The 26,664-nt window shown below is 42.7% G+C and overlaps 1 protein-coding gene across 1 annotated transcript; it reads left to right on the forward strand.

Annotated features, from left to right (window-relative positions):
• Positions 1–214: 214 nt before the first annotated feature.
• On the forward strand, positions 215–25,715 carry MBD2 (methyl-CpG binding domain protein 2). The gene is made up of 6 exons (XM_026040144.1): positions 215–482; positions 7,896–8,033; positions 16,910–17,000; positions 17,765–17,942; positions 23,367–23,507; positions 25,248–25,715. The coding sequence occupies exons 1-5, from the start codon at positions 417–419 to the stop codon at positions 23,494–23,496; spliced, it is 603 nt and encodes a 200-aa protein (XP_025895929.1). The 5' UTR covers positions 215–416; the 3' UTR covers positions 23,497–23,507; positions 25,248–25,715.
• Positions 25,716–26,664: the final 949 nt, after the last annotated feature.

A 26,664-nucleotide genomic window follows, 5' to 3' on the forward strand; every position in this document is an offset into this window, starting at 1 on the left:
TCTGTGCAGAGAGGTCCCTTGCTCATGCACAGTCTGACACCCCGTTGCACACTGCTTATATTGAGTTTAGCTTAGATGACTGCCAAGGCAGCTTTCCTGGTGTCCATCAACCTGAGGCCTAAGTTAAATCTTAGGCCAAGGATGGGACTGGATGTGCAGAGATTGGGCAGATACCATTAATGAATACAAGCATGAACATGCCACATGGAATAAAGATACGGAAACTTCATAGATATTTGACCAGGTATAAAGCCTSTTATAAGAAGTCAAAGTTGTATCCTGTTGTACAACAAAACATACTAAAGTGTTTTCTTCTTTTTAGTCCAAGTGGTAAGAAGTTCAGAAGCAAGCCTCAGTTGGCAAGATACCTGGGAAACACTGTTGATCTCAGCAGTTTTGACTTCAGAACGGGAAAGATGATGCCCAGTAAATTGCAGAAGAACAAACAGAGACTAAGGAATGATTCTCTCAATCAAAATAAGGTTTGTTAGTAAATACTGTGTTTAAGGATATCCTAAAAAATCCTTTCCTATAGTTCATTTAGCAATTTCTTTTCTGCTTAAAGCAGCCTGCTTCTGAGATGTACATGTGTGTTTAATTTTTAGTAGTGGTAGATGCAAATTTTTAAATAGAGGGAATGCTCTGCTACTACAAAGAAAAGATTGAGGTGAGGTTAAATATGAAAAAAAAAGAGTAATTCAGGAGTTGGCTTGTGACTAAAGAGAACAAACCTCATTGCTAGTCATCTACCTGAATAATATTCTTCTAATGAGGAGAGTTATGACTCTTAGCACCCGTAGATTCTCCGTGCAAGTTTTGAAGTTATTATGTTCATCTTCCTGTTCTGAGCTGAAATAGTTCACATTTTTAATATGTGCCAGGAAGCTTGTTTTCTGAGGCAACTGTATTTGTACAAATCTGGGTGTCTGTGTATAGCTATACAGCTAAACAAGGCCAGGTACTTTTTCTGTGTTTATTTGAAAACTGGGCCTTTCTTAATCGACGTAATTCTTATTTATTTATTTTTAAACAACACGGTAGCTTTCCAAGTGCTGAAGAATACAGCAGCTATACGATAGCTTAAAGGTAGAGGCTTAAGTAAATAAAATAAATAAAATAATTGGTGCACCATGTAGATGAGCAGTGAATTTAGCTGATGCTCAGATACTGCACTGCAGGTCGCAATGTAGATATCTGCTACAGCAATTCTCAGAAGTTGGAAGGTTTTTTCTGTAACAGCTTTCAGCGTTTCCTCTTGACGTGTTTTATTCCGAGGGACTTCACGTACCTCACAGGAGTGTGTGGCAACACCTAACGAGTTACAGCCCTGTCTCGTGTCCTGGTGTTTTTGTCGTCTGCCGTTTCGCATGTGTGAACCACACATTTCATGCCGATTTCTTTTTATTTCAAGCATGCCTTTATTATTGTTTTCCCCCACCAGCATGCGGCTCTCAGATAGTGGGAGTATCTGAGGTAGCCTGAAGGTTTTGATTAGACGTTTTGCATATGTAGAAATTAAGAAGCTTGCTATATAAAATGTAGATRGAACTATGCTCACTTCATGTTACTATAATTTTAGCTTACTTGTATATTGCTAAGAGTAACTACATTAAATGTAAGATTAGGATCTAAATTAATGCTGTTTGTTTTTCTTCTTTTTTTAATAAAAAAATGTTATTCCTGCGTGATATAATCTGTATCTCATGGGCTGTTAAGAATTTCTTCAGTGTTCCTGTGTTAGTCAAAAATAGGATCTCGACTTAACCCTGAGTTTTAGGTTTTCTTCCTCAGATGTTGGAAGGGGCTGGTTGTGGTTGCCTTGCAGCTGTGCTGCTCGAGGGGCCTCGCGGCGCGACTTGCACAGGCAGGTTTGTGTATAAACTTGCTCCTATTTACCCGGTTGTTTGTTTTTATACCAACAATTTACCACAAATGCTGCCGAATTCTTTGGCACCCCTGGTGCTTGAAGAACAAGTGCTGAGCCCTCTTCCACAGACGTGTCCAGGCAGTTAGGCTGGGGCACGTGGAGGACGCAGGGCCGTCCTGCTAACTGTGCTCACATCGCGAGCAGCCTGCAACTCGGTGTCTTCCATGACTTAATAATGTCCCCAACTTTCAGCTCATATGAGCATTTGATATGCTCATAAATGCCTTTGCTTTGCAACATGAGTGTACAACAATATCCATGAATTCTAGGAAAATCTTGCTCTCCCCTATGAGCATGACATGTTCTTCCTYGCCTTTCAGTACTGGCAGCAGCGGTGGTAGCTTGATCTGCTGCAGAGCCACAGGAGGAGTTTTGCTTCCTCGTATTCCTCATTGCTCTCAGTGTACACATTTTTACATTTCACTTGCAAATTAAGTTATTTGAATTATTTGAAGTGCTTTTGAAGAGACAATGAAATAAGATGGAAAAGGACTCCAGCAGAATCAGCAGGCTGCCATGCTGATAAAAATATGCCCCACAGTTTTTCTCTTGAAAGGAAACCATAGTAGAGCCTAATGATTAAACAAACTGCCTGGTTATAAGTTACTTCTTAGATTATGGGGTTTGCAAGATCTGGAAATATGTTATTTTTAAATGTCTTCTGTAGTGTCTGGAGCACATGGGTGCTTCTGGAAATAYGTCTTTGGAAAGACAGCAAACCAAAAGATTTTTGGGAAACTTTTTGTGGAGCTTAATAATGAGTAAAACCGAGCAGGGAGCACTGATATTCCTACTAGCTGATATATTGCCCTAGTTCCCTGAACAGGAGGAGATTTTGTTTTGCCATTGTGATCAAGCCCAGCATGGCTTTGTTTCTGCAGGCTGCAGTTCTGTAGCCATGGCTATAAGGTGGACTTAACCGCCAGCTTAAATGAGCCAGTCAAAATATGCAGTCAGTGCCCTCCATCCGAAATACTCGGGGCATCTCTCAACACACAGTTCAGGAGWGGGGTTTTGTAGATATATTAGTTATTTCTTCTATTAGGACATAACCGTGAGAAGCTTTTCCCTTGTGAATGAATCTTGCACATAGGCTGGGTTCTGGTTTGCTGAAGAAAAAAAGAAAAACCGACCTTATCTGAATATTAGTCACTTCCTGCACCATGTGATATTTTTTCCCCCCCCCGTACATGTGAGGATCCGCAGGCTGCTAGAAATGAGTTAAACAGGTTTCTGTAGCAAAATGTCCTTTTCTGTGGTTCTAAACTCTGTGCCACAACTGGGAGACTCCATTTATTTAGAAGGAATTCAGAAAGCCCAGACGCAATTGTGATTAGTAAGGAAAAAAGTCATAATAAGAGCATGATTACAGTGCTTAGGAATGGGTCTATTTTTAGTTTAAACAATTTATCCTATTTACCAGTTTCTAGTATGGGCCTTTGATTTAGGACGTCTGTGGACGTCTAGGTAACTGTCATGGCATTGCCAAAGTTCTGGATAATCTTTGCTTGGCAGTTGCTTGTAACTATGGACCTTTATTTTCTGCATAGATTATAACTCATCAGGATTTTGCTTAATTGTAAAGGCTAAGGAGCTCTTTAATGTAGCTAAATTTGCTTAAGCATCCGCAATGCCTAAGGGGGCCTGCCTCCTTTATTATATTTTATCTTTATTGGAGGGGATGTTATTGTATTTGGGGTACAGGGATACAGGTTTACAGGGGAAAACATTTGTTTTTCTATTTGTTTTACACACTAGGTAAAACAAAGTTAAACAACTCTTTAAGTTAGATTTCAGACCAAATGAAATCTTGAAATGTTTTTCATGAACTGGAATCTCGGGCCTTTGTTCTCGATGTTTCCGGAATCACATTTGCCCCCCGTATTGCAGACGGCTGTTGGAGGTATTTTTGTTTGTTCTTTTTTTTTTTTTTTTTTTTTTTTTTATTTTTTTTTTTTTTTTTTTTTTTTTTTTTTTTTTTTTTTTTTTTTTTTAAATGTTATTTTTATTTTCAGTTTTAATAGCTCTTTTACCACTATTACTGAGGCTGCTGCAGAAAATATCCCGGAGGCAGGAACTTCAAAGTCTGAAATGCTGCTTTGAACTTGATGTCACAGGATCAGGGAATGCAAAGYTCGCAGGATAGGTGAAGTCTAGCAAGGTCCTGGTGCAGATGATATTATCTGCTGTGATGGCATCTGATTTATGGTTCTTGGGGCAAGTTTAAGGGCATGCTGTTGCTGTCTGGTGGATGGTTCTGTGTACTTTGCTCCCCAGGCTGCTTCATTATATTAAAAAAATAAGTTTTTTTTTTTTTAAAAAAAGGTCCAACATTAGACTTTTTCATTGTTAATGGGAAAGAAAGTCCATAGTCTTTATCAGTATCTCAAAAGCCTCTCCATTGGGAAAAGGTGCCTGCAAGCACTTGTGTTGCTGAATAAACATCTCTGTGTCCCGGAGAAGGGACCAAACTGGAGGGTTTGGACCCCTTTGCAAGACTGTGCGAGTTGGAGCCCATATATTCTGTTTCAAAGGCATTTAAAGAGAAGATTAGGTGAACTGCTTTTGGGTATTCCTTATGCAAGGTGAAGTTCAGGGGTCAGAAAGTTCCAGAAAACTAATTATGTGTGAAGGGAGCTGGAACCTCAGCAAGCTCGGGGTGAGTTGAAATGTGGGGGCTGCAGGAAGGTTGCCTGCAATGCTGACACGCAAGACAACGTGCAGGATCAGAATGGTGGCTTTCCATCGAAGTTGGCTTCACCAGAGGATCTAAAGCAGGGCATAGTGTTAGAAATGATGGGTTTCTCAGGAAAACTTCCATTGAAATTTGAGATTTTAGGCTTATTATATTTTTAATGAGAACCGCGCTACCTGGAAAGGACAAGAGAGAGGGGAAAAAGAAAAAAAAGATGGAAAAAAAAAAAGAGAAAAAACAAGGAAAAAGAAAAGGAAGAAAGGGATCCATAAAAAGGGATCCATAAAATCACGTCTTGGGTTGGTCGAGAAAGCTGCTGCTTTGGCCTGTCCCAGGTGAGGGGCAGGTGGGCGCTGCACAAGGATCCCCTCCGTGCTGCAGGGCTCCSGCGCAGAGCAGCGTGCCGTTTGGGTCGTGCTGTGCTGTAGCTGGGAACGTGCCCCGGGTGCTTGACAAATCAGCTCCCTTGCCTTCTGCATGCAGGACTTAGGCCTAAAATATTACAACCATCCTCTCGTTTAGGTTACGTTTTAAGGTGCCCAGATAAATATGAAGTATTATTCTGCTGCTCCTTCCTATCGATTAAATGCATTGGAATTATGTGGAGAAAAACCTTATTTTTTCTACCGGGGAGAATTTAGTCGCTCAGTGTCATCTTGGAGAGGCTCCATGAAGCGGCCCTCCCGCTTGCCTTTCCCCATGCTCAACAGATGAGTGAAATGGGAGCGAGATGGGAGTCGCTGATACGACAGCCCTTGTGATTTGCGAGGAAACGGCCTGTGGTTTTCTGCTCGTTTTGCTGAGAGTTGCTTTCTGCAGCGTGCAGAGGTGATACTCTCTTTATTGCTAGTTCCTCGRCCAGTCATTGCATGAATACAGAAAGGCTGGCTTCACACTTGCTAGCTCATCTGCGACACCTTGCCCTGACAGAGATATGCTAAAATATGGGGCATTCAGTTAATGCAGAACTACCCTGTTAGCTGCCTGGGAAAGCCCTAAAAGAGGGATACCTCCCTTGGAAATAAGAATTTAATCTGGGGCTGCGGACAGAAAGATTATTGCTTAACAAGCCTGAGCCCCTAGCCAATTGTTTTATTTCATTTTTATACAGCTYATTAGAGAATAACCATCTAATTAAAATTACATGTAATTCCAGTATGTTCAGCTTAGGAACGGAGGGTTTCTAAGCAAGCGTGAGCTGCCTGCTTCCTACCACGTTCTGCTTCATGAAGCTGTGCAGGCCAAGTGATGCGGTCTCAACASCGGGATTGCAAGAGGGAGATTTAGCGGCACGAAAGGCGGGTGCCCAAAGGTGCCCAGGGGCTGGGCTGGCGGCGGGGCTGCGCCTGCTGCCCTGCTCTCACACAGCACCCGTGCTGTAGCTGGAGCCGCAGATTTCTTCCTATCGGGGCCTTTTATGCTGTATTTCTGTCTTGCTGCATCAGCCCTGGGAAAATTCTCTTCCCAAAGGATTCTGCAGGTGCTGCCCTTGGGGCTGGTGCCGTGCAGAGGGTTCGGGCGCTGGCAGTAGCTGCAGCTCGGGCTTGCTGCAAACCCCGCAGCCCAGGTGATTTCCACGTGAGTGTGCCCGTCTGGGGTGAACGTGAGCGTGCCACCCAGCTCCAGAGCTCTGGGGGTGCTTTTGGTACCAGAAATGTGGTGCGTTGTAATACGACCTTCCTCTGTCATTAAATATCCAATACATCTCTTCTGAGGAAGCTGATGGCCCTTTTGCCGGGGACTGTGTGTCTTTATGACACGTTTTGCTAGCAGTGGATGGAGGAAGAAGTCTGAAGTGTTTGTGGTGTTAAATATTGAGRAATACCTTAAAGTGCTTGGTCGGGGGATGTTCTTTCATTACTGAAGCTATACAAATTGTTTAGGAAGCACCCGGATTAATAAAGTTTGCCGTTTTACAGACCTGTGCTACGTGTATCTATATTCCTTAGTCTTACATGTCAGTGTCTCTGATTTCCTGCTTCGAATCCCACATTCCCTGGAAGGAGAGAGCCTGCAAGGYGCTGCTTGGGGGGAAGTGAGTGTGCACTGACTGTGGGCTCTCTGCACAGGAAAACAGGTCTCTTTTCCACGGATTCTCCCCTACACTCCGTCCTCTCCCTGCTCCCATCTCTGCTTGAATAGCAGCTTTCACAGAACCCTTTCCAAAGCTTAACAAGTTTGGTTGGTATTGGACACAAAGCTCCAAAGCTGCACAGAGGCAAAGCGGGACAAAATAGGCACACAGCAGAATTAGCTGTGATTGATTACATCTAGTAAGACTTTCAAATAAATTACATTGAAAAACTGTCCTGCTGTCCCTCGTATTAGAATAAATCTGATGTTATGGCTTAGATTTACCTTTTTCCAACCMGGCCGTTAGTGTAGCCTTCCTGCTTTGAACCTGAGTGACAGTTCGTGTCTTCAAAAATCATTCTATATGAAGAAAATTTAGATAAATAGCTGTTGTCTTCGTTCTGTGTCCCCCTTCTCTCACACTGTTTGTGCATGGGTTTCTATAACACATGCCTATCTCTTCTTCCCTTGTCCCTCTGTGAACCTCAGATACTTTCCCCAGCAGTTAATTAGAAAAATACATGGGTCTTCAGTGGATTTTCCATGATTTGAAGGTTGTTCAGKATTGTATCTACGCAGATGACGTGTATGTGAGCACAAGCTTCTGGCTTGGTGGTTTGTCACAAAATATATTAGTAAAGTGCTACCTATGATGACGTGGGATGATGGTGAATCATCAATTCACAAACCTAACTAGTCTAGCTCTTCCAGTAGAATTTGTTGGAGTAGAATAATAAATATCTTAATTGAAAGCTCTTTGATATCAGAATCACTTAGGAAGTTGATGACAAAAGCTATTTAGGAAGTTGCTGGCCTTTAAGACTTGGAACTCTGTAAATATAAACTGTTCACTGTGTTTTCATGGAGCTTCAGAGATCCATTTTGCCACCAGTTGGTGTCTCTTTTCAGAATTATTCACTTGCATAAATAAGATGTATTTTAGCAAAAGGAAAGGTGAGCTTTCAAGCAGGCTGATTCTTCAGAGAGTAGTTGATGAAAGATGGTGAAAATATCTGGAGGCAGTTAAACTTTATACTTTTTTTTTAGAAAAGATGACTACAAAGGTTAGTTGAACGTAACACTTAAAGGAGATCTTTCCTCAAAAATAGAAAAAAAAGGCTTTTCTGTCGTTTGCAAGTCAATGGATTATTTGTGTGTGTGTGTATAAAACTTGTTGATTCCTTCTTTTTCTTTCAACAGGGAAAACCAGACTTAAATACAACTTTGCCGATCAGGCAAACAGCGTCGATTTTCAAGCAACCAGTCACCAAAGTTACCAATCATCCCAGTAACAAAGTGAGGTCTGATCCGCAGCGAGTGACGGAGCAGCCCCGGCAGGTAAGAGGCGCTGCTGCCATCCCTGCTGTTCACAAAGCTGAAACAAGCTGAGAAGCTGCTTGCTTTTGGCTGTGCTTCAATTGCAAATGAGAACCTCGAAGATAATTTCTAGAAATGTGTTGTAATAAATACGTCTTTTTTTTCTAAATACAGATATAACAGTTTGCTCATATGGGGATTTTTTTCTAATCCAAAACTTCCTTCTAATTTGATTGTCACATACCCACTGAAGCACAGCTATATGTTCTACTGTCACTGCAGGACATCCAATACAGGATTTTTTTTTTCATGTGCAGCTTCTTCATGGAAGTTGCTATAAAATACATGGTTTGCGTCAAGAAATTGCATCAATAAATGTGATCTCTCTTAAATACTGATATAGAAGACCTTTGTGTGAATACATTTTTTTGCTTTAAATCCCTCTTTTCTTACTGTACTGTCCCTGTAAATGCAAAACACAATAACATAAACTCACTTTACACAAGATCTGCTTTAGATGCTTSTCTTTATATATCATGGACTGACCACCTCTGTATACTGTGCCTTTTGCTTTATATMTGGAGGGAGCAGAGAAGAAAAGGAAACCAGGTGACTGAAGGAATGCTGTGTTACCCAATGGAGTGTGTGTTGGATTGAGTCATTGTTTTTATGTCTAACTTGTCTCTTTGAGTCACTACAGTGTTACTACCATCAAATTGAAATACTTATTTTCCTAGGAATGCAAGGTGAGAAGAAAGTACAGAAGCATGTTCATAGTTTTATACACTCGTATGTCACTAACTTTTAACAAGATTTCCTTTGAAACCCAGGCTGTCTGTAATGTTGCACTTTCAAACATCTTGAATACTGTTCTTGTAAGCGATAACATAAGGAATTTAGACTCTGCATCCTCTAAATTCAGGTGAGAAAGAAAAAGAAGAAATATCGAGCCATATTGGATCATCTTGTTGAGATGTCTTTTAGCAAGATTTGAAGGCCTCAGCTAACCTCACTGTTGGTCCCGTGAAGTTCAGCAGGGGCCATGTAAGTGTATCACATTCAGATCTAAAAGATGCAAAGTTGCATGTGCCTATTGATTCTCTTCACATTCTTTGGGTTTTCCTTTTAAATTACTAGACTTTGGATGTCAGGGCTTTCCCTTCAGTCCTGYGTGCTGAACCAGTAAGAATCGGTAAATAATGTGAAAGATTAGGCACCTTTGTGACAGGAGAAGTGGATGTCTGGCAGTTCATGTCTTGATGGATTCCAAACCCTTCCTTCCTTCCTTGACTGTTTCCTCCCCCTTTAGTTTTCCCTAGAATCTCCCTACAAAAACCTAGTGACTGAAATCTGCTGGAACACATCCCTTGTCTCTTGAGAATTCACCATCCACCTGCATAAAAACTTCCTGATAGGCAGTTTTAAAGTCCACCTGAGTTAAATCCTTTCCTTCTTAAGGTACCACTAATAGATTAAGCTGCAGCAAGATCCTAAAGTAACCATCATAATGCTGAGCACTGCCTCAGCATTCTTTTCCAATCAAATTCCATTCTCCACATTTGTACCAGCACATCTTTGGGAGAGGAAACTTAAAATGCTAATCTTAGTCTGTGTTGACATACATCATTGGGAAGAGATGGTGCTTCTGTTAGTTTTGAATGTAAAAAGTGAACTTAGATTTCTAACAGCAAAACAAAGCTTAGTGCGTCTTCCTCTGTGCCTTCCTTCAGGTTAGGGTGCTCCTTTGAGCTCTTTGAGCAAGTCTGAATGGTCTTGGCCACAGGCTTGGTGGGAGACCTGGGGAACAGGGTGAAGAGTTGGTTGCAACCGTTTGTATATGAACTTCTTGTGAGTTTTCAGTTAAATTTCCATTGAAAACCTGTAGTGAGGTTTAATGTCCCTGCTCTCAGTTACGGCAGTGAATTGCAAGCATTTACAGATTTCTTACATTGGTAGATATCTTAAACTACTTCAAATGGTCTTGCATCTTTACACATGAGTTTCCATTGTACAGTTATAGATATTTCTAATAAAATATGGAGAGAGCTCAAATTGTTGGTCATGCGTGCACCCTTCATACATCTGCGACCACACAGGGACAGCAGGTTTGAGAGCAGCATGAAGTTCATTCAGGCTTTTTTCTCTATGTGGAGTGCCAATGTTATCAACCTACGTGGTCTTTGCTTGCTTCTCAGAGTGCTTCATGCACTTCTCAGAGTGCATCATGATCTGATGAGATAAAATAAAGAAGCAGGGGTGAGGGTTGAAGGTGCTGAAAACTCCATTTATTTATAATAAAGCCTCATCCTGCAGAACACTCGTTACTTGAGATAGAGAAGATTCAGTCTTGCAAATATCCCTTCCAGATAAAAACTGTGTTTTCCTCACATGCGTAGTCCCACACATATCACTGCCTCCCACGCCTGGCCTCGTCAGGTCTACGTCCTCCCCGTGCATCCCTGTGAAGATAATATCCACAGTGGCTGTTCAAGTGAATACAGAAACATTAACTATAAAGCCTACCTCTCTATAAAACTTACTCAGTTACTACTCCCTATTTCTTCAATCCTTGGCCCAAACCCCTAAAGGAATTCTTCTGATATTTCTAGATACCCATCTCTAAAAGCTTTATCTACGTATATCTGTTGTATCTCCCTTTCCAAGACACAGTCTAAGCAGAATTTGCTGACAGTTCTCTCTAGCCCGTCTCCTTATACAGAGATCAAAATAAAGCAATATGGTAGTTCCCTTGGCAGGCAGGAGCTTTCTCATGATCTGAGGCTGAGAAGACATGCTTAATGCTGCTGGCGGGCACACATTTGGCAGCAACTCCTTCTTAAACAGTAAATCCCATAGTAGTTACTGGAAAGGAAAACTAATAGCAGTCTGCTTATGGTTAGGATTTGGGTGAACCTGGCAAGTAGAGCAGCAGATCTTTGTGGCAGCTCCTGGGTCCCTGTTTTCATTGTGAAGTTGCACACAAGCATCCTCCTGAGGTTGCCTAAGCCTTTTTCAAATAATGGCTCTGCAARGCTGAATCTTTGAAGCTTTCAGAGCCTTTCCTAGTGGGTTTGTGGATTCCTGATGGACGGGGTGGAGCTCTTCATCCAGGAGAGAATGAAAATGTTTTGGAAACTTGGTAGCATCCGAGCTTGGGCCGTGTCTGTGTGCTTGCCTGCACTGAGGGCTCTTCTGGAACACGCTAGAGTTTTCTTACGTATCAAACTTCATCATCTTCCAAGTAGCTCTTTTTCAAAAAAAAAAAAAAAAAATAGAGATTTGTCAAACCTATATCTAAGCCACATGATGTTAATATCTGTAATTCCTGAAGAGTAAATAGTTGTCTAAGAGTAAATAGTTGTCTCAAATACAATGTTCTGTGAAGTACATCCACATTCCCTTGGAAGTGTCATCCCCTGCAGAATATGCTGGCTCTCCATAAATTCATTTTTGATGTTTTTTTTCTGACTATTTCTGTGGTTCTGGCCCGTTTTCTCCCTTGCAGGTTCTGCCAGCAGGTCGTTAGAAGAAATCTGACACTAGGGAATAACAGGGATTATTAGTGCACTTCGGAAGGAAAACCAAATAAATAAATAAATAAATAACTGTGTAATACCTGAGAGCTCTGACTCCTGAGGACTTGATTAATCTCGAGTTAACTCTGTTGTATACTGTTAGGGATCATTTGAAATCACAAAAAARCTCTGTCATACTACTGAATTTAGAAGTGTTTAACTCAGTATCTGCCTGATGCATTTAGCTAAAAGCATTCCCAGAAAATGCCTTCACTGTTGAAAGGAAAAGCAGCCTACTCTTTGAGGGTCATTTGGAGGAAATCAGGTGTTCATTAAATTATCAATTATGTCACCTGCTACTTCCAGTTCTGTTGCAGACAACTTTTAAAACCACCTTAGGATAAACCAGAGCTGCAGCATCCATCTGTAAGCCAAAAGTACACCTTAAAATTGGCTTAAAAATCTCTTTTACAGTTACTGTCACATACATTTTTAGTGAGTTTGTATCATAATTGATGATTAAATAGGATGATAAATCACCAACCAGTGCTGACCATAGTCATTTTTTCATAAGATGGATGCAGTCTTAAAAGCCTAATTTACAAAAAAATTACTAGATGTCATTTGCTATAAGTCTTCTTGCTAATGGTTCTTAACAAGGTAGAACGTCACTATCCRCACTTCATGCTTTGTCAAATAAATGCCTTTTTATTTCCTGTGGATGAAATTTTAAGGGACTGGAGTCTAAAATTAGACTGCATTGGAACACTTTAGAGAAAGCCCTTTGGTTAATATATATTAGAATTATGAACAAGTGAAATGGAAGGAATCTGATGAGTCTGTTAATTTCCATCTCCCTCTCCCAGGCAAATTCAGGAATAGTGAAATTTTAGTCGTCGATTGCAGATTCAGCAGAGCCGAGCAATTCATTAGATGTAAAAAGAGGAAAGAAATTTTCCAGTTTAACAGAGAAATTCTTGTTCATTTTACAGTCATCCATGGGCACTTTGAAAAGAACTCAGTTTAATCTTATTTCCCAATTTAACTGCCTTCGATACTGAACACTTGAATAATCTCTCAAATGATAACTCTGGCTGTTCTGGTTGCATTTAGCCTATGCAGAAGATTTTCAAAATAGCAAAATCCCAGGCTGGCTGCATCTGTAGAGGAATCCATGTATGTGGACTGTATTTTCTATAGACAAGATGAAGTTTTATTCAGCTTGCATTAGATATAACCTGGCATGCACCTGCAAGCAGCATGGAAATCAATATAGTCCCAGGGAGCTGGGAARATACCCAGGCTCTACCTGGGATTGAGACTGTGCTGTTAAAATTGCCATTTCCATCATACTTCCAGCAGCCTTTTTGGATGACTAGTGTAAAATAAGAGTAGATAACTGTAACTCTCGGGGTAGGAATTTATGTGCAGTCAGGTACCTCACTGCATTGACATTGAGAAAACTTCAGTGCTTTGGAAATAGAAAAAATAGGATTTTGTAAATATATGAGGTTCTTAAATGATTTACATATAAGTCAGCCACATAATAAGAATGCTTGAATGCTAAGGACATGTGTGCATTTCTTTTAAAAATAGCAGAATTGGAACATTCCCTTTCAGTAAAATTGTCCCGAAGGCTTCCCTCGCTTGAGCAACTGCAAAATTGATTTTATTTCTCCSAGGGAAAGGTGCAGCACCTAATCTGTTTGTAGTGGGTGGCTCTTGCAATGGAGAGGCTGATCTATCATTTCTTTGCTTTCTCAGTGAGAAATAATAGTTTCTTACGCGCCTGTGTTCTCGCAGAGATTACGGTTTTGRTTATAGCTGCCCATTCGTCATGAATAGTTTCTTTGGAAAAAAAGAAACAATTATGGAGGAAGCAATATTTTATATTTCTCCAAACAAAGAATTCCCGCAGTCCAGCTGCAGCAGAGCTCTGCCCTTATGGAATCCCAGAACAGCCAGGAAGTGCCAGATCTGTCCCACCCTGCTGCCCTTGACCCTCCTTTCCCATGCGGCCTTTTCTGCCACAGGAAAAAAATACGGAGTTGCTCCAAGACACTGGCCTTGCGTGATAAGGGATCTATTTCTTGCTGCACAAGATTGTTGCATGACAGATCGCTTTTGGCACAAGGCATATTGCTTCATTTCCTAGGATAATGGAGCACTTGGCTACCACGTCCTTCTGAGGTTGCAACGTCCAAGCATCAAAAATTGAGGGTTTGGTATTTTAGGCTCTTTCCAGTTTGCATTCCTTAACTGCTCATCTTCAAGCACAACTGAAACTGTGCTAATTTTTGTTCTCCAACAGGATGAATATCCATAATCTGAGAACGGTTACTCATTTTGTGTTAGTAAAGAAATATTGCATTGTAACAATGGTGAATCCTGTTCTTCTCTCATTCCTTCCTATCCCAGTCCCATCAAGATTCTCTTTCCTGGGTAACAGGGATGGGTCTGGTACCACTTCTTCCCTGGAGACATGGACCTTGCTATTCTGGCTGTGCTGGTGGGACCCGGTCTTGGGGAGGCACCAGGAGCTGCACTGCAGGGGTTAAGGTGCTCTGCAGGGAACTGCAGCTCAGCCAAGCCCAAGATCTGGACAGCTCRTTTCATTGTATGAGGAAATGTCTAATTGTGAGATGGTGGCGGGTTATCATGCAAAGGTAGCACACAGAATCGGAGGTGGGAAGGGACCTCTGGAGATCRTCTAGTTCAACCTCCCTGTTCAAGCCGGGACACCTAGAGCATCTTGTCCAGGACCTTCGTCCTGTCACTGGGCATCACTGAGAAGAGCCTGGCCCTGTCTCCTTGACACCCACCCTTACTATATTTACACACATTGAGGAGATCCCTCTCTGCCATCTCTTCCTCACACTAAACAGGCCCAGCTCTCTCATCTCCTCATAGGAGAGATGTTCATTCCCTGAATCATCTTTGCAGCTTTGTGCTGGACTCTCCAGTGGCTCTGTGTCCCTTTTGTACTGGTGGGTCTAGAACGGGACACAGATGTGGCCTTCCCAGAGGCGAGCAGAGGGGCAGCATCACTTCCCTCGACATTCCTGCTGGCAATGCTCTTCTTCATGCACCCCAGGACACCACTAGCCTCCTTGGCCACAAGGGCACATTGGAGGCTCATGGTCCCCCTGATACTCACCAAGATGCCCCAGTCCTTCTCTGCAGAGCTGCTCTCCAGCACGTCAGCCCCAGCGTGTGCTGGTGCAGGGGTTTGTTCCTCACCATGTGTAGGACCCTGTGCTTGCCCTTGCTGATCTTCATGAGGTTCCTCTCCACCTGTCTCTGCAGCCGCTCCTCCCTGGCCAGAATCCTCAACACTTGCTCCATCCCTTCACCCAGCTTACCGGTGATGACACTGGAAAATATTGGGGATACTTTTAGCCCTGGGAGATGCTTTTGGCTGCACGTTCCCAACTAGACTGTGCACTGCTGATSTCAACCCTCTGAGCCATTCGGGCAGGTCTCAGTCCAGCTCGCTGCTCCTCCAGTGCCTCCTGAGCTGGCCTGCAAGGACCTTCTCGGGGACAGTGTCGGTGCTGACGACACTGACAACATCCACCGCTCCTCCCTGCTCTGCCCGGCCCGTCATTCCAGCACAGAAGTCTCAATGCTCCTTTTGCTGGTTATGTTGTTGCACCCAAGGATTTCTTTAGCGGCCCAGGCAGCCCAGAGGCACTGCCACTTCATCCATGGAGCAGTAAGGACTTAGAGCACAACTCAGGTGCTTCCTGGGAATGGCATCCTAGCGATATTGGTAAAAAGCAGATGATTGGAGGTACTAAGTATTTAGCATTTTAAAGATGAAGATCTTTAAGATGAAGGAGATGTCTCTGAAAGGGTTGTTCAACTAACAATAAAGCTAAAACCTGACTTGCAATGGTGAAGAGGAATTCTAGCTATGAGTGAGGAGTAAGTTTACAGAAACCATTTTAAATTGAAGTGGTCTTAGTACAATGAGACATGAGTGGCAGCATACATGCTCCAAAAGCTCCCCAAGGCATGGAGAAGTCAAGAACGTGACAAGGGATGTAGAGTTCTGCAAACAGCTGCAGCTTGAATGACGCTCCGAGGGCTTTCTGAGCTGCACGGATTGAGATGTGGTTACCAATGTGTCCTACAMATGTGTCCAGATAAGAGCACTTAAATAAGTAGTTCTCTATAAAAAGACATAGTAATCTATCAGCTAACACAGCTGGCATTCACCCTATTGATTTATTAACTCTACAGACATGTTGTAGAGATGATTGCATTTCTCTTGCCGTTCTTACCTGCTTTCTTTCCAGTCAGTAGTACTCTTAGTGCTGAAGTGCACATTCTTTGTTGCTTTTTCCTTGCCTTTACTGCCTCTGTCACTGAAAAAAAAAAGCCTTTCTCAGAATACGAATCACTGACGTTCAGTTTTAATGAGGTGTGACTGGTGATACAGTCCCCACAAAGCGCCAGGGAGGAAACTCTGCTTGTTTCACTTCAGGTTTTAGAACAGAACATGGCATTTGAAAGCCCTGCCTTGAACTCTTAAACTCTTTTGAGTTCCCAGCTCAATTAGTGTAGCTGCTTGCCTTGTAGCTCTTTTTTTCTTTGTCTTTTTTTTTTTTTTCCCGTATCAGATTTGGGAGACATGGAAAGAAACAGTTTTTTCCTTTTCCTCATGCACATGCTGCAGAGAAGTCTAACTATTTCAGAATACTCTATCTAAAGGAAATTGTGTGGCTATGTTCTCGTTTCTCTTCTTGCTAAGGTTATTTCTTAAATGTAGCTTGGAAAATGGGAAACATTTTTAACTAGCTTTCCTTGCTGTCTTGCTAGCTAGAAAGGTCTATTTAAAAAAAAAATGAAAGTTGCCAAACTGCRGCTGAACTTCTTAAAGCAAATCTTCAGAGAAGTTCTGTAGAAATGGAAAGGGAATTCTGCATTGTTAAACAAAAATCTTTTAGATCATGTTGCCAATTACTAAATCAAGGAATAAGAAGTGAACATTTGAGTTTGCACATCCTCCTAAAAGCGGTGAGGTTTTGTCTTATTTCCACCTAAGTCTAGAGACACCTACACAGCTTAGCATGGGGCTGGACTGTTGGGCCTGGGTAGGTCTTGAGGTGGTTGAGCTGTTCACTAACGTTARTATTGGTGCAGCTGTACTGCAGAAATGTGCAGAGCTGGCTCCAACATCTCAACGTCCCCTGGCGACCCAGAGGCCACCAGCAGAGACCACCCCACCTTTTTGGTAGCGTGTACAGCCACCAGGCTGCTTGTTCTGGAAGCAGCTCCACGCTCTGTCTGCTTCGTTCCTATGATCGTGAATTTTGTTACCACCAGGAACTGACTGTTTTTCCGTTCTAATGAGCAATCCTGTTCTCTGTTTTTCAGCTTTTCTGGGAGAAGAGGCTACAAGGCCTCAGCGCGTCCGATGTCAGTGAGCAAATCATAAAATCCATGGAGCTACCTAAAGGTCTTCAAGGTATCCTGTTCATTTGCTGCAGCTATCCCAGATCTGCAGAGTAATTTCTGCTTAAAAAGGACAGACTTTTTGATGCGCTTGGAAAGCTTTTAAGATTACAGTCAGATTTAGTGAACTCCAAATTTTGAATGTGTTTGCTGACAGAATGCCTCAGTTCCRAAACTATTTATTTTTAATTGATTTATGTAGTTAACAGAAACCATGCTTCGGAATTGTGCTCTTGTGGGKGAAAGTGGACCTAAAATATCATCAAGTTGTAGTCCAAAATTAACATTTTTGTTTTACTGCTTTGGAGATTGTCATAGGAATYTGAGTGTTGCAAAAACTGTCATTGTTTGTTTTTCAGAATTCATTTAACATCTTTAAAGCATAAAAGCAAAGGCTATTGAAATATTAGTATGTATTAGTATAGATTAATCTAATTAAATTGCTTATAAATTATTTCAATATGTGATAAATTTATGATATGGTCATCTTTATTGAAAATTTAAGGATATTGTAATTGTTATTGTATTTTAAAGAAATTAGCCAGTTTTAGAAAGAGGATCATTTGTGAAATGCTAAGTTGGTCTGAAATGCTGATTATGTTTTTCCAAGACCATTTTCCAAGAACTTGTTTTTAACTGTTTAGATGCTATAGCCAGATCTCCAGGGGCAGGAATATCATCAGTGTATATAACTTGAGGTAGAGGCACGAGCTCTGCGCCGATAGCTGTGTGTGGGCTGGGGATGTTAATGCTAATGTTCAATTGTGCTTGTTCCAGGCGTGGGCCCGGGTAACAACGACGATACCCTGTTGTCAGCTGTCGCCAGTGCCTTGCACACCAGCTCGGCACCTATCACGGGACAGCTCTCTGCAGCTGTAGAAAAGAACCCAGCTGTTTGGCTTAATACATCTCAACCCCTCTGCAAAGCTTTCATAGTCACAGATGATGATATTAGGTAAGTTTTATAATCTCTGCTCAAACAACGAGCCAGTTCAACTGAAGCGCATTCCTTGCTGGCTCTGCAGTCCTGGAGATAAGGGAATAAAATGGGAATGTGTTTCTTGAACATATTGATTAGCTCAGTAACTTGAAAATCTGAGTTTTCTCTTTCCCATAAATATATTAATTGCAAATATTCCGTAAGACAAAAGTCATAACCCACATTGTCCCTCCTAAGGGAATGCCCCACCACTAAGCTAGAGCTGTTACAAATGTTTCTCCCTTCCCCATAAGGTATTTTTTTCAGGTTAATTTGTTGATCTCAATTTAAAAGAGAAGTTTTGGCAAGAGAGAGTAAGAGTATTCCCTGCAGCATGTAGATTTGTGGCTAGGTCACCCTGTTGAGATGGGAGATTGGGATATGGTAGGAAGAGCACCGATGGCTCTGCCCATGTGGACAAGGTTTTTGTTTATTTGTTTTCATAGCTGCACTGTTACTTTTCTTTTCAATGAAAGACTGGTGCTTTGGTTGCTGAAGGCAGAGCCTGCAGTGCTGCACTCCAGGACAGGGCTGGAGTGAAGAGCATTCTCCTGCTGCACTGGCTGATTGCTGAAATGTGGCAACACGGAGTACACAACCCTGGCTTCCTTTATTTTCCTTTCTTGAACTCTTGCTTAGCTTGCATAAGCGTGTGGGATGAACATTAACTGTAGTGTCACATTTTCAGTAGTTAATTCTAGGTTGCATTGGGAATCTGGGGACCATCTTGCCACCGAATGGAATTCACAAGGCACCAAAGTCGACTGCTGTCACTTTCTTTTCTAAGCCATAGATGACTGGCTGTTTTTTTTTGCAGAGTGTAAGATTATCTTATTTCCAGTGCTGTGTTTCGGGATTTGTTGTCCTTTAATTTCTTAAACATCAATGTGGACTGCTTGCACAAGTTAAGCTCTTCTGTGTTTGTTCCTGCAAGTTAGAGAGTTGGATGAGGAATATTATTTATTGGTAGCAGAACTCTGTTGTCTTTGTGTCTTTCAACTTGATACTGGAGTGTTAGCACTGACAGCTCAGGAAGGACCCAGGTCCTGAGCTGGAACAGCACTAAGAATAAGCTGCAAGTTGGGTGTCTCTTCTGCTTGTTGGCCGTGCAGGTAGCTTGCTGCAAATGGATTCCACGTTCATAAAAGCCTCACCCGTCTTTCGTGTTAAGACCATCCAGAAAACACACTGCATGAGAAGGCAGAATCAGAGCATGGAAGCTGTTGTTAGTGAGGAGAGCGGTGCGGTTGCGTCCCGAGCTTAGGCAGTGGTGAGGAGAAGTGGGGATACCTGGCCAGCTGCGAGAGAGCACGGATTCCTTTGTGCTGCAGAGTCCTCAGGAGAGGTTGCAGCAGCTGTTTACGTCTGATAGAAGAGCTCTCAGCTTGAGTCGTGCTTAACTTAAAAGTGTTCCTGGTTAAAATGGAAATTGTTCTCTTTTGGTTCAGCAAGTCTGCTGAAAAAATAATAAATATCCTCCTATAAATACATGATGAATTAGATACCACATTTCCTTATCACAGGAAAAAACACCTTTCTTCTCAGTAGTTCAGGGCTTCCTAGTGTTAGTCCTGTGACAAGCAGGTAAGCAAAATGGGGSTGGTGTGGTCCCCAGTGCTCTCCACATCCAGATCTTGGTCTCTTAGGAATGATCTTGGAATTCTCTATTAAATGAATCTTTCARGTTATTTATCTGGACACTGCTGATTTACAGCTTCTGCTTGTAGCTTCTTTTCTGACCAAAACCCCTCTAGCCATTTTCTTCTTTGGAACTGCATGGCTGAGTTTTCTCCATTTTTGTAAAAGTCTAGTTTGACTTCCTTTGGGTATCTGTTGGATAAATGCCTTAATCCCTTTTTCTCATCTCTTTTGGGATGAACTGTGTAGCACTATCTCTTGAAAATGATGAAAAGATGGATTTTTTTTTTTCTAGTTGTACTTAGGTCGATACTTTGTAGCATAGTCTATTATTTTTTAAAAATGTCTCTGTCTTTAGTGGAATATTCTAAAGGTTAGAGTTTTCAGGGTGATTTCTTTTCCTAACGTGTGAAAKTCCTTTCTGAAAATCATCGCTTCTAGTTTTCAACAGCTCTTCTCCTGCTCAGTCTAGGTTCTTTGCCGCCAGCTTGGTGTTACCCAGTAGGTTCTGTTCTGAACTTTCTCATTTGTCTTGACAGTTGCCCTTCTGAAATCCCTTGGAAATGGGGCTTTGGATTTTTCTTAGAAGCAGCCAAACATATTAAATTTATCTATTTATGAATTTATTAAATCGTAACAATTAATGTACTGTGTCTGGCAATGTCACACACAGCACAATAATGGATAAGAGAAAGTTACCTGTTGATCTGCCCCAAAGCCAAATTATATTTACCATGAGACAGGAGTGGGCAGGAATTTGGGTTTATAGCTCTCTGAGTGTGCTTTSCATGGGGTTAAGAACATCCTCTTCCCCAACTGTGTGAACCTTAATGCAAACCAGTCAGCTGTAGCTTCGTGCCTCACAGTATTCCTCAATATCCTACCCAAATCTCACTTCAGTATGACAGCCCAAGGCCACGAGAACAAGTAAGTGCTGAAGGAAGAAAATGAGACATCAAGGATGTTTCCACAGCCTGAGCTGTCCTCGGGATTAAGAAACTTGTAAGGTAAAATGATCACACCGTGCTTTGTTGCAGAGAGGAAAGAACTAAATAATCCCTCCCTGTCTTAGCTATGTGATAAACTTTCTGACCCCAGATCCAGGGACAGGTTAGTATGAAGTGTGGGAGGAAGGGGTGTTATCTCTGGGCTTCCTGTAGGGAGGAAGAACTGTGCACAGATGGGGACAAGCTGGTTCTCTGGATGTTTACTGCTATTCCAACAGCCATCCTGAATGTAGATACCCTTGTGTTCCTGCTGCAGCTAAATGCTTTCACTGGAACTAGATGCAGTTTTTCATTTGGATGACAGGCTAGATAGAGCCAGTACATAGAGATGTTAATCCAGTGCCTCTTCAGTAGGTTTAACAGTAGAGGAGCTGGAGATGCCAGAGGGCAGGCTTCCAGTCCCCTGGCTTGATTGCCTGCAGGTGTGTGGCATCACACCTCCCCAAGGCACACATGCCTCACCTCGGGGTGCGTGCTGAGAGGAGAGCAAGCAGAGCAGAGAGAGACTTGGTCCCAAGTCCCAAGGAAATAAGGAATGGAAAGCTACAYGCAGGCTCGTTGCATAAAGCAGTTTTCCACTTGAGGTATGGTCAGGATTGGGATTCGGGATGTGGCTGTGCTACCAGCAACATGGCTTTGGATTCAGCCCGCTCGCGAGGCGCAGGATGAGGACGGGGTTTTGCAGGGAGGAAGGCTGAAAAGAGCCAGGGAGCCTCTTGTTACCAGGTGATGCAGACGGGAGATGGGATGGAGCAGCACCTGCCGTGGCCAACACGGTGCCAGGGAGGCCGGAGCCCCAGTGGAGGCCCCAGCGGAGGGAGGCTGCTCGCCGGGCCCAGCTCCCGTTTCCCCCTGCCTCATTTTGCAGCAGGAAAACACACACCRACAGGGATTGCTCTTAACCTGCTCCAAATTAGTTTTACTTAATAATGTCATGGTGAATTAGCATAAGAAATCAAATTAATCAAGTGTAATGGAGACGCTCTAAGCCTCAGAGTTTTGCTTGGCGTTAAGCATGAGCACTTTTTTATTRGCCAGGGGTTTCTGCCGTTGCTTCTTAAATATTTGCTCCTGGTCGTTCATGTGCTTTAAAAGTAATATTGCCTGTATAAACAGAGCTTTGTTTTTAATATTTACGAAATTGCTTTGCTAGCAGATGAGACACTGCGGGCCTGGGAGTGCTTTGAGTTACTTAATGGTTATTGCTCCYGCAGAGATCAGCTAGCCGGCTGACAATTCAAAATACAGGTGACCAGGAAATCCTGATTTTGCRAAGTGAGAGCTGGCCCAAACCTTCTGTAGTGAAGACCACACTGGAAAAAAAATAATAGATAGAAAACCTGGGCCCTCAATAGCAGAAGCTCTTCTGAGTTATAGGAAGCTGCCTCTCACCCCTTTGTATTGCGAGTTTTAAATACCACCGTTGTCACGTCCAGTCTGAGATGATAGGAAAGGGCTCGGTACAAGTTAGGGTGACAGCTCCTGAGCTTTAGCATGGGTTTTTCAAAACTTCATCAACTTGGTTAAGTATCGSTTAAAAGAAGGTTTCACTTAAAGTAGCCTATTGAGGTGCTGTGGGTTATGACTGTTTCATGCCAGAGTCCTCCGAGTTGGTCTATAAGATAATTTGCTGACMTTTCTGTTAGATTCTGTGTTTGGAGAGCAGCCTCCTTGAAGACCAAGGAAGGAAAACGTTCCAGCACCAACAAGACTTGCATCTTCTCCAAAACGGGAGGACATAAAATACACTTAAACTGTATTTCCATGATCTTGACCATTTCACAGTCTCTCCCACTGAGACTRTTACAGCTTTTATCASTTTTTTTTTTTCATGCATCTTATCTGTAATCTTGGAATTATTTTTGTTCAATAGCAAATTGTGAAGACAATGCTGCTTTTGTGAAGGTGTAGTCACTCTTAAGCATATACTTTGTCTTAAGGTTTCTTTTTCTGAAAAAAAAAATAAAGCATAGTTTGATAGAACAAGTGGGTTTTTTTCACGTAAAAACAGTGCTTCTCATGCCAAATTTCTGTTCTGCTCTGGAAACATTTGAAAACTATATTTTACCTTCCAAAGCAAATATTGAGTGAAAATATCTTAATTGTGTCTGGATGCCTGAATTAAGGAGTTTCAATTAACTTTCTGGAGGAAAACAAACATTTGTTTCATCAGAAGTGGCTGCTGTCCAAAAGGCATCGCTGATCAGTGGATGAGACTGAAGGGATGGGTAGGAGTCTAGAAATAAACAGTGAAACTCCTTGAGGACCTTCCCCAGGGTGTGCGGTCTGGGGCACTTGTGGAGACTCCTCCCTAAGGGGCCTCCTTTTGCTGGGAAAGAGCAGAATTTCCTCGGATGTGCTCTGCGGTGCTCAAAATGATGGCACTTCCTTTTCAGCAATGCTCCCTAAAATCTCTCTGTCCTCAGCTCAAAAAGGAAGAAGAAAGCAAAAAGCCACCCTTCAAAGACTGCCCAGTTCAGTGCTGCTCTGATGGCTCTGTTGTGTCGGWTCAAGGGGGCTGGGAGGACGTGGGGAGCATGTGTGGAGTTCAGTCCTCGTGTCTCGGGAGGAAAACCTGCACGTGCACCTGCGTGTGCAGCGGCAGCAGGCTGAAGAGCTAAGAAATCAAGGTTTTACCCGAAAGAGGGGTTGAGGAGCCCATCCTGACTCGTTGTTTATACAGGTATTGTGTCCTAGTCTGCTAATGTCCTTGAAGGACTGACGTTTCTGTCCCTTATTCCCTTGCTCCCTTCAGAAAGCAAGAGGAGCGGGTGCAGCAGGTGCGGAAGAAGCTGGAGGAGGCGCTGATGGCCGATATTTTGTCACGAGCAGCCGACACGACAAAAGATATAGACGTAGAAATGGATAACGGCGACGAAGCATAAAGAGAAATCAGGTGAGTCGGGGCTGGGGGCGCTGCCCAGGACCTCGCTGAGGAGCAGCCCTGTGTCCCACCGGCACCTACCTGAGCTGACAGTACCTGGCGCRGCAAGGAACATGTCACCACGAAGGGGAAAGAGGGGTGGGCTTCATCCTTTGGGATAAGGACCCGCTCTCCATAAACCATGCCCCAGCAGGTGTGTTTTCTGGCACGTGCTACTTGATGTGAAACTGAGCAATCTGGGGTTCTCTGGTGTAAACCCGTTTTTATTCCTTGAATTTTAGTTGCATAACAACTTCCTGAAAAGTTCCAATTGGATAACTGGGATTTAAATTTATTTAAAATTATTTAAAATTTATTTTCCAAAGCGTCCTCTTGATTTTCATGGTTTTGATCTGTTGATCTGCGAAGCATTTCTGTTAGAATCTTTTTTTTTTTAAATTATGTGCAGAGGGATGACAGTTCATCCTCTTGTTTCCATCGAGCTAGCAGTGCTTACCTGTGAAAACTCCCAGCTTGGAGATCTGACCTTTTCATGAGGAGTAAGCAGAAATTTTAACAACTAAGCATTCTGTCTGGAAATGGTGTTGGCTCTGAGCCCTCCAATTTTAAAGGATTTCATTTCTTTTCTTTTGAATCTGGAGCTGCTCTCCACGAGGGAAAAGAATATATGTATTTCCCATTTGACAGATATGAAGAAGTTAACTTTTATACAACTGCAAAGGCTGGCTTGTTTCTTAATGATTAGAAACAAAATCTATTTGCACTTTACCCGCCAGCTGCTTAATACTCATGTTTCTAATACAAGTAATTTGTATTTCTTTCTGTATTGGTGCAACGTAAGCAGAAATCTGATCTTTATATTGTAAGCGAGAGCTGTTTTCCAGTGTYGCTTAGTCTACTTAACAATCTAATAATCTGGATGTTTTCCAGGCTACTGGAGTTTTATTTTAAATTGCAGATATTTACGAATAAGCTTTTAATCCTTGAGTATTTCTCATATAAAAGTCTAATTATTTGTATTTTTGAATGAGGTCAGGCAAGAGCGTTGACTTAAGACGTGAAATTTCAAACCCTCGCTATTTTAGGATCAAATCGTCAATTTGAAGATTTTAATTTAGCATGAAATCATTATTTTGTAATGGAGTCATAAACCTATTTATAGAAGTGGTTGTTTTTGCACTGCTGCTGTAGTCCTTTGCAGAAATCAATCTGATTATTAGACCCTGAGTGTCATTAACTGGTGAACCCGCTGCCTATTTACATATATATGGCCAATACGTGGGCAGTGCCCTGTGAAACTCCCTTCCCCCCAGTGGTTCTAATTTATAGACTCGAAGAAGACTTTTGAGTAAGTGGATTATAATAGCTTGAAAGCTGCAAATATTTTTCCTAAATAGGAGGGAAATTTTAATATACTGTATACAAGAGAGCTTCAAAGTGATTTAAGAGCCTAATCAAATCCTGCAGGAAGGCCGGGAACAGGGTGCCTTGTGAAAGGGGTGAGATGTTAAGAGCGTGTTCCATGTGTGTGTAGTGCTCAATAAACAAATAATGAGGGATCTGTAGGACTCTTACAACTGAGGAGCTACTTACATCCTATTAATGTTTTTAGTAGCCTCTCGTGGGCTGTTTGTAGCGGCCTCATTACCAGGACCTGAAGCAGGCTGTGGCTGTTTGAACAGGGTTATTCTGTTGACTCAGCCGCCAGCCTTGGCCTTTTGGCAAGGGGAGTGATTCCTTTCTCTCTTGCAGGTACTTCTAACTGACTTGTCCCAGGAGGAAATTCCTAGAAGCCAGAGGCACTTTCTCCTTCGGTCTTTCGTTATAAGAAGAAACGGACCCATGCACATTTATATAGCTTTCTAATAGCATTAAAACCAATGCCTTTTTTAGACTCCTATTTTTGATGTATATATCTTATTTGAAAAGCAACTTTATTTTGTGTCCTATGACTTAAAGTCCTTTTTTAAGTATTGAACAWTACCCTTAATCTAAAGCTGAGCTTTTGATGCCAGGTTGCAAACCTACTGGAATTCTATTGCCTGTACTAAATATTTGTTTTTCCTGTGGTTTTTAGTAAGGATGGATCAGGAGAACAGAACGATTTCCCAATTAAAGATTATTGTGACACAGTGTATATAAACAGATTTTTATACCTATGGGTGAAAACACCTGTACATTCTTCCGTCATCACTGTAAAGATAAATAAATGATTATATTCCAATGAGTTGAAAACTTGTTGTGCTGTGGATGGCGTGTCCCTGTGCTCCCTTAGCCCGAGGCTGGGAAGGCACCCRGCAAAATCGTGATCGAAACGTGCTGCCCGGGATTGGCTTCCTTCTGCTCCACGCTTGAGCAGGATAACAGCAAAGGAGTGGATGTGAACAGAGCAGGGAGCAGCCGGACTCCCTGCTTGGGAACAGAGCAGAGCCTGTTGCCAACAAACCTCTAGGAGGGCAGAAAGAAACGAATTTCWCCGCAAATTGTGGCTCTTTGGCCCGTTTCTTTAAGGTGCTTTTGGGGAATGCTCTTCGGCCGCCCTCCCTAGTGACTCCTCGGGCCGCAGGGTGAGTCTCCGACCCACGATAAATCTTGGGAGAAAGAGTCTGAGCGAAGAGCAGAGAAGAGCCCCAGCCCTTGACACACAGCTCGGCTCAAAGGCGCTGGTGCTGCCGGTCCAGGCTTGTGCTCTGTGTCCCGCTGCCCATCGAGGCGCCCGTGAGCCCAGGTGAGCATCTGAGCGGCTCGCGTTTTAGGGATGGGGACACCAGGCCCTGCCTCCTGCCGTGGCTGCGGATCCCAGTGCCGTGGAACCAGCGCCGAGGGCTCCTCGGCAGGTTCTTCCTGGTGGAGACGTTGTGTGTAAGCACAAAAAGGTTGTAATGATCCACATGGAAAATTTCCAGCTGAGAGCCATGAGACGGAACGCGCAGCAGCCTGTGGAGCGCGTCCGTGCCGCCCCTGCTCCGCCGGGGCACAGGCTGCCCTGTCAGGACCCGCGGCTCCTCCGTGGAACGCACACTCGTGTTTTGGTTGTTGACCATGCCTTGGGTCACTTATTTATTTATTCACTTTAATGTTTGGCTGAGGAACCGCTGTTATCAAGCAGTGCAAAAAGCCTTGGGGGGGAAGTAAAACTGAGAGTGCTGCGTCTTAAAAAGAAGTTTCC

The sequence above is a fragment of the Nothoprocta perdicaria genome, unplaced genomic scaffold (genome assembly GCF_003342845.1).
Source record: "Nothoprocta perdicaria isolate Ctin4 unplaced genomic scaffold, notPer1 scaffold_10, whole genome shotgun sequence".
Taxonomy (NCBI): domain Eukaryota; kingdom Metazoa; phylum Chordata; class Aves; order Tinamiformes; family Tinamidae; genus Nothoprocta; species Nothoprocta perdicaria.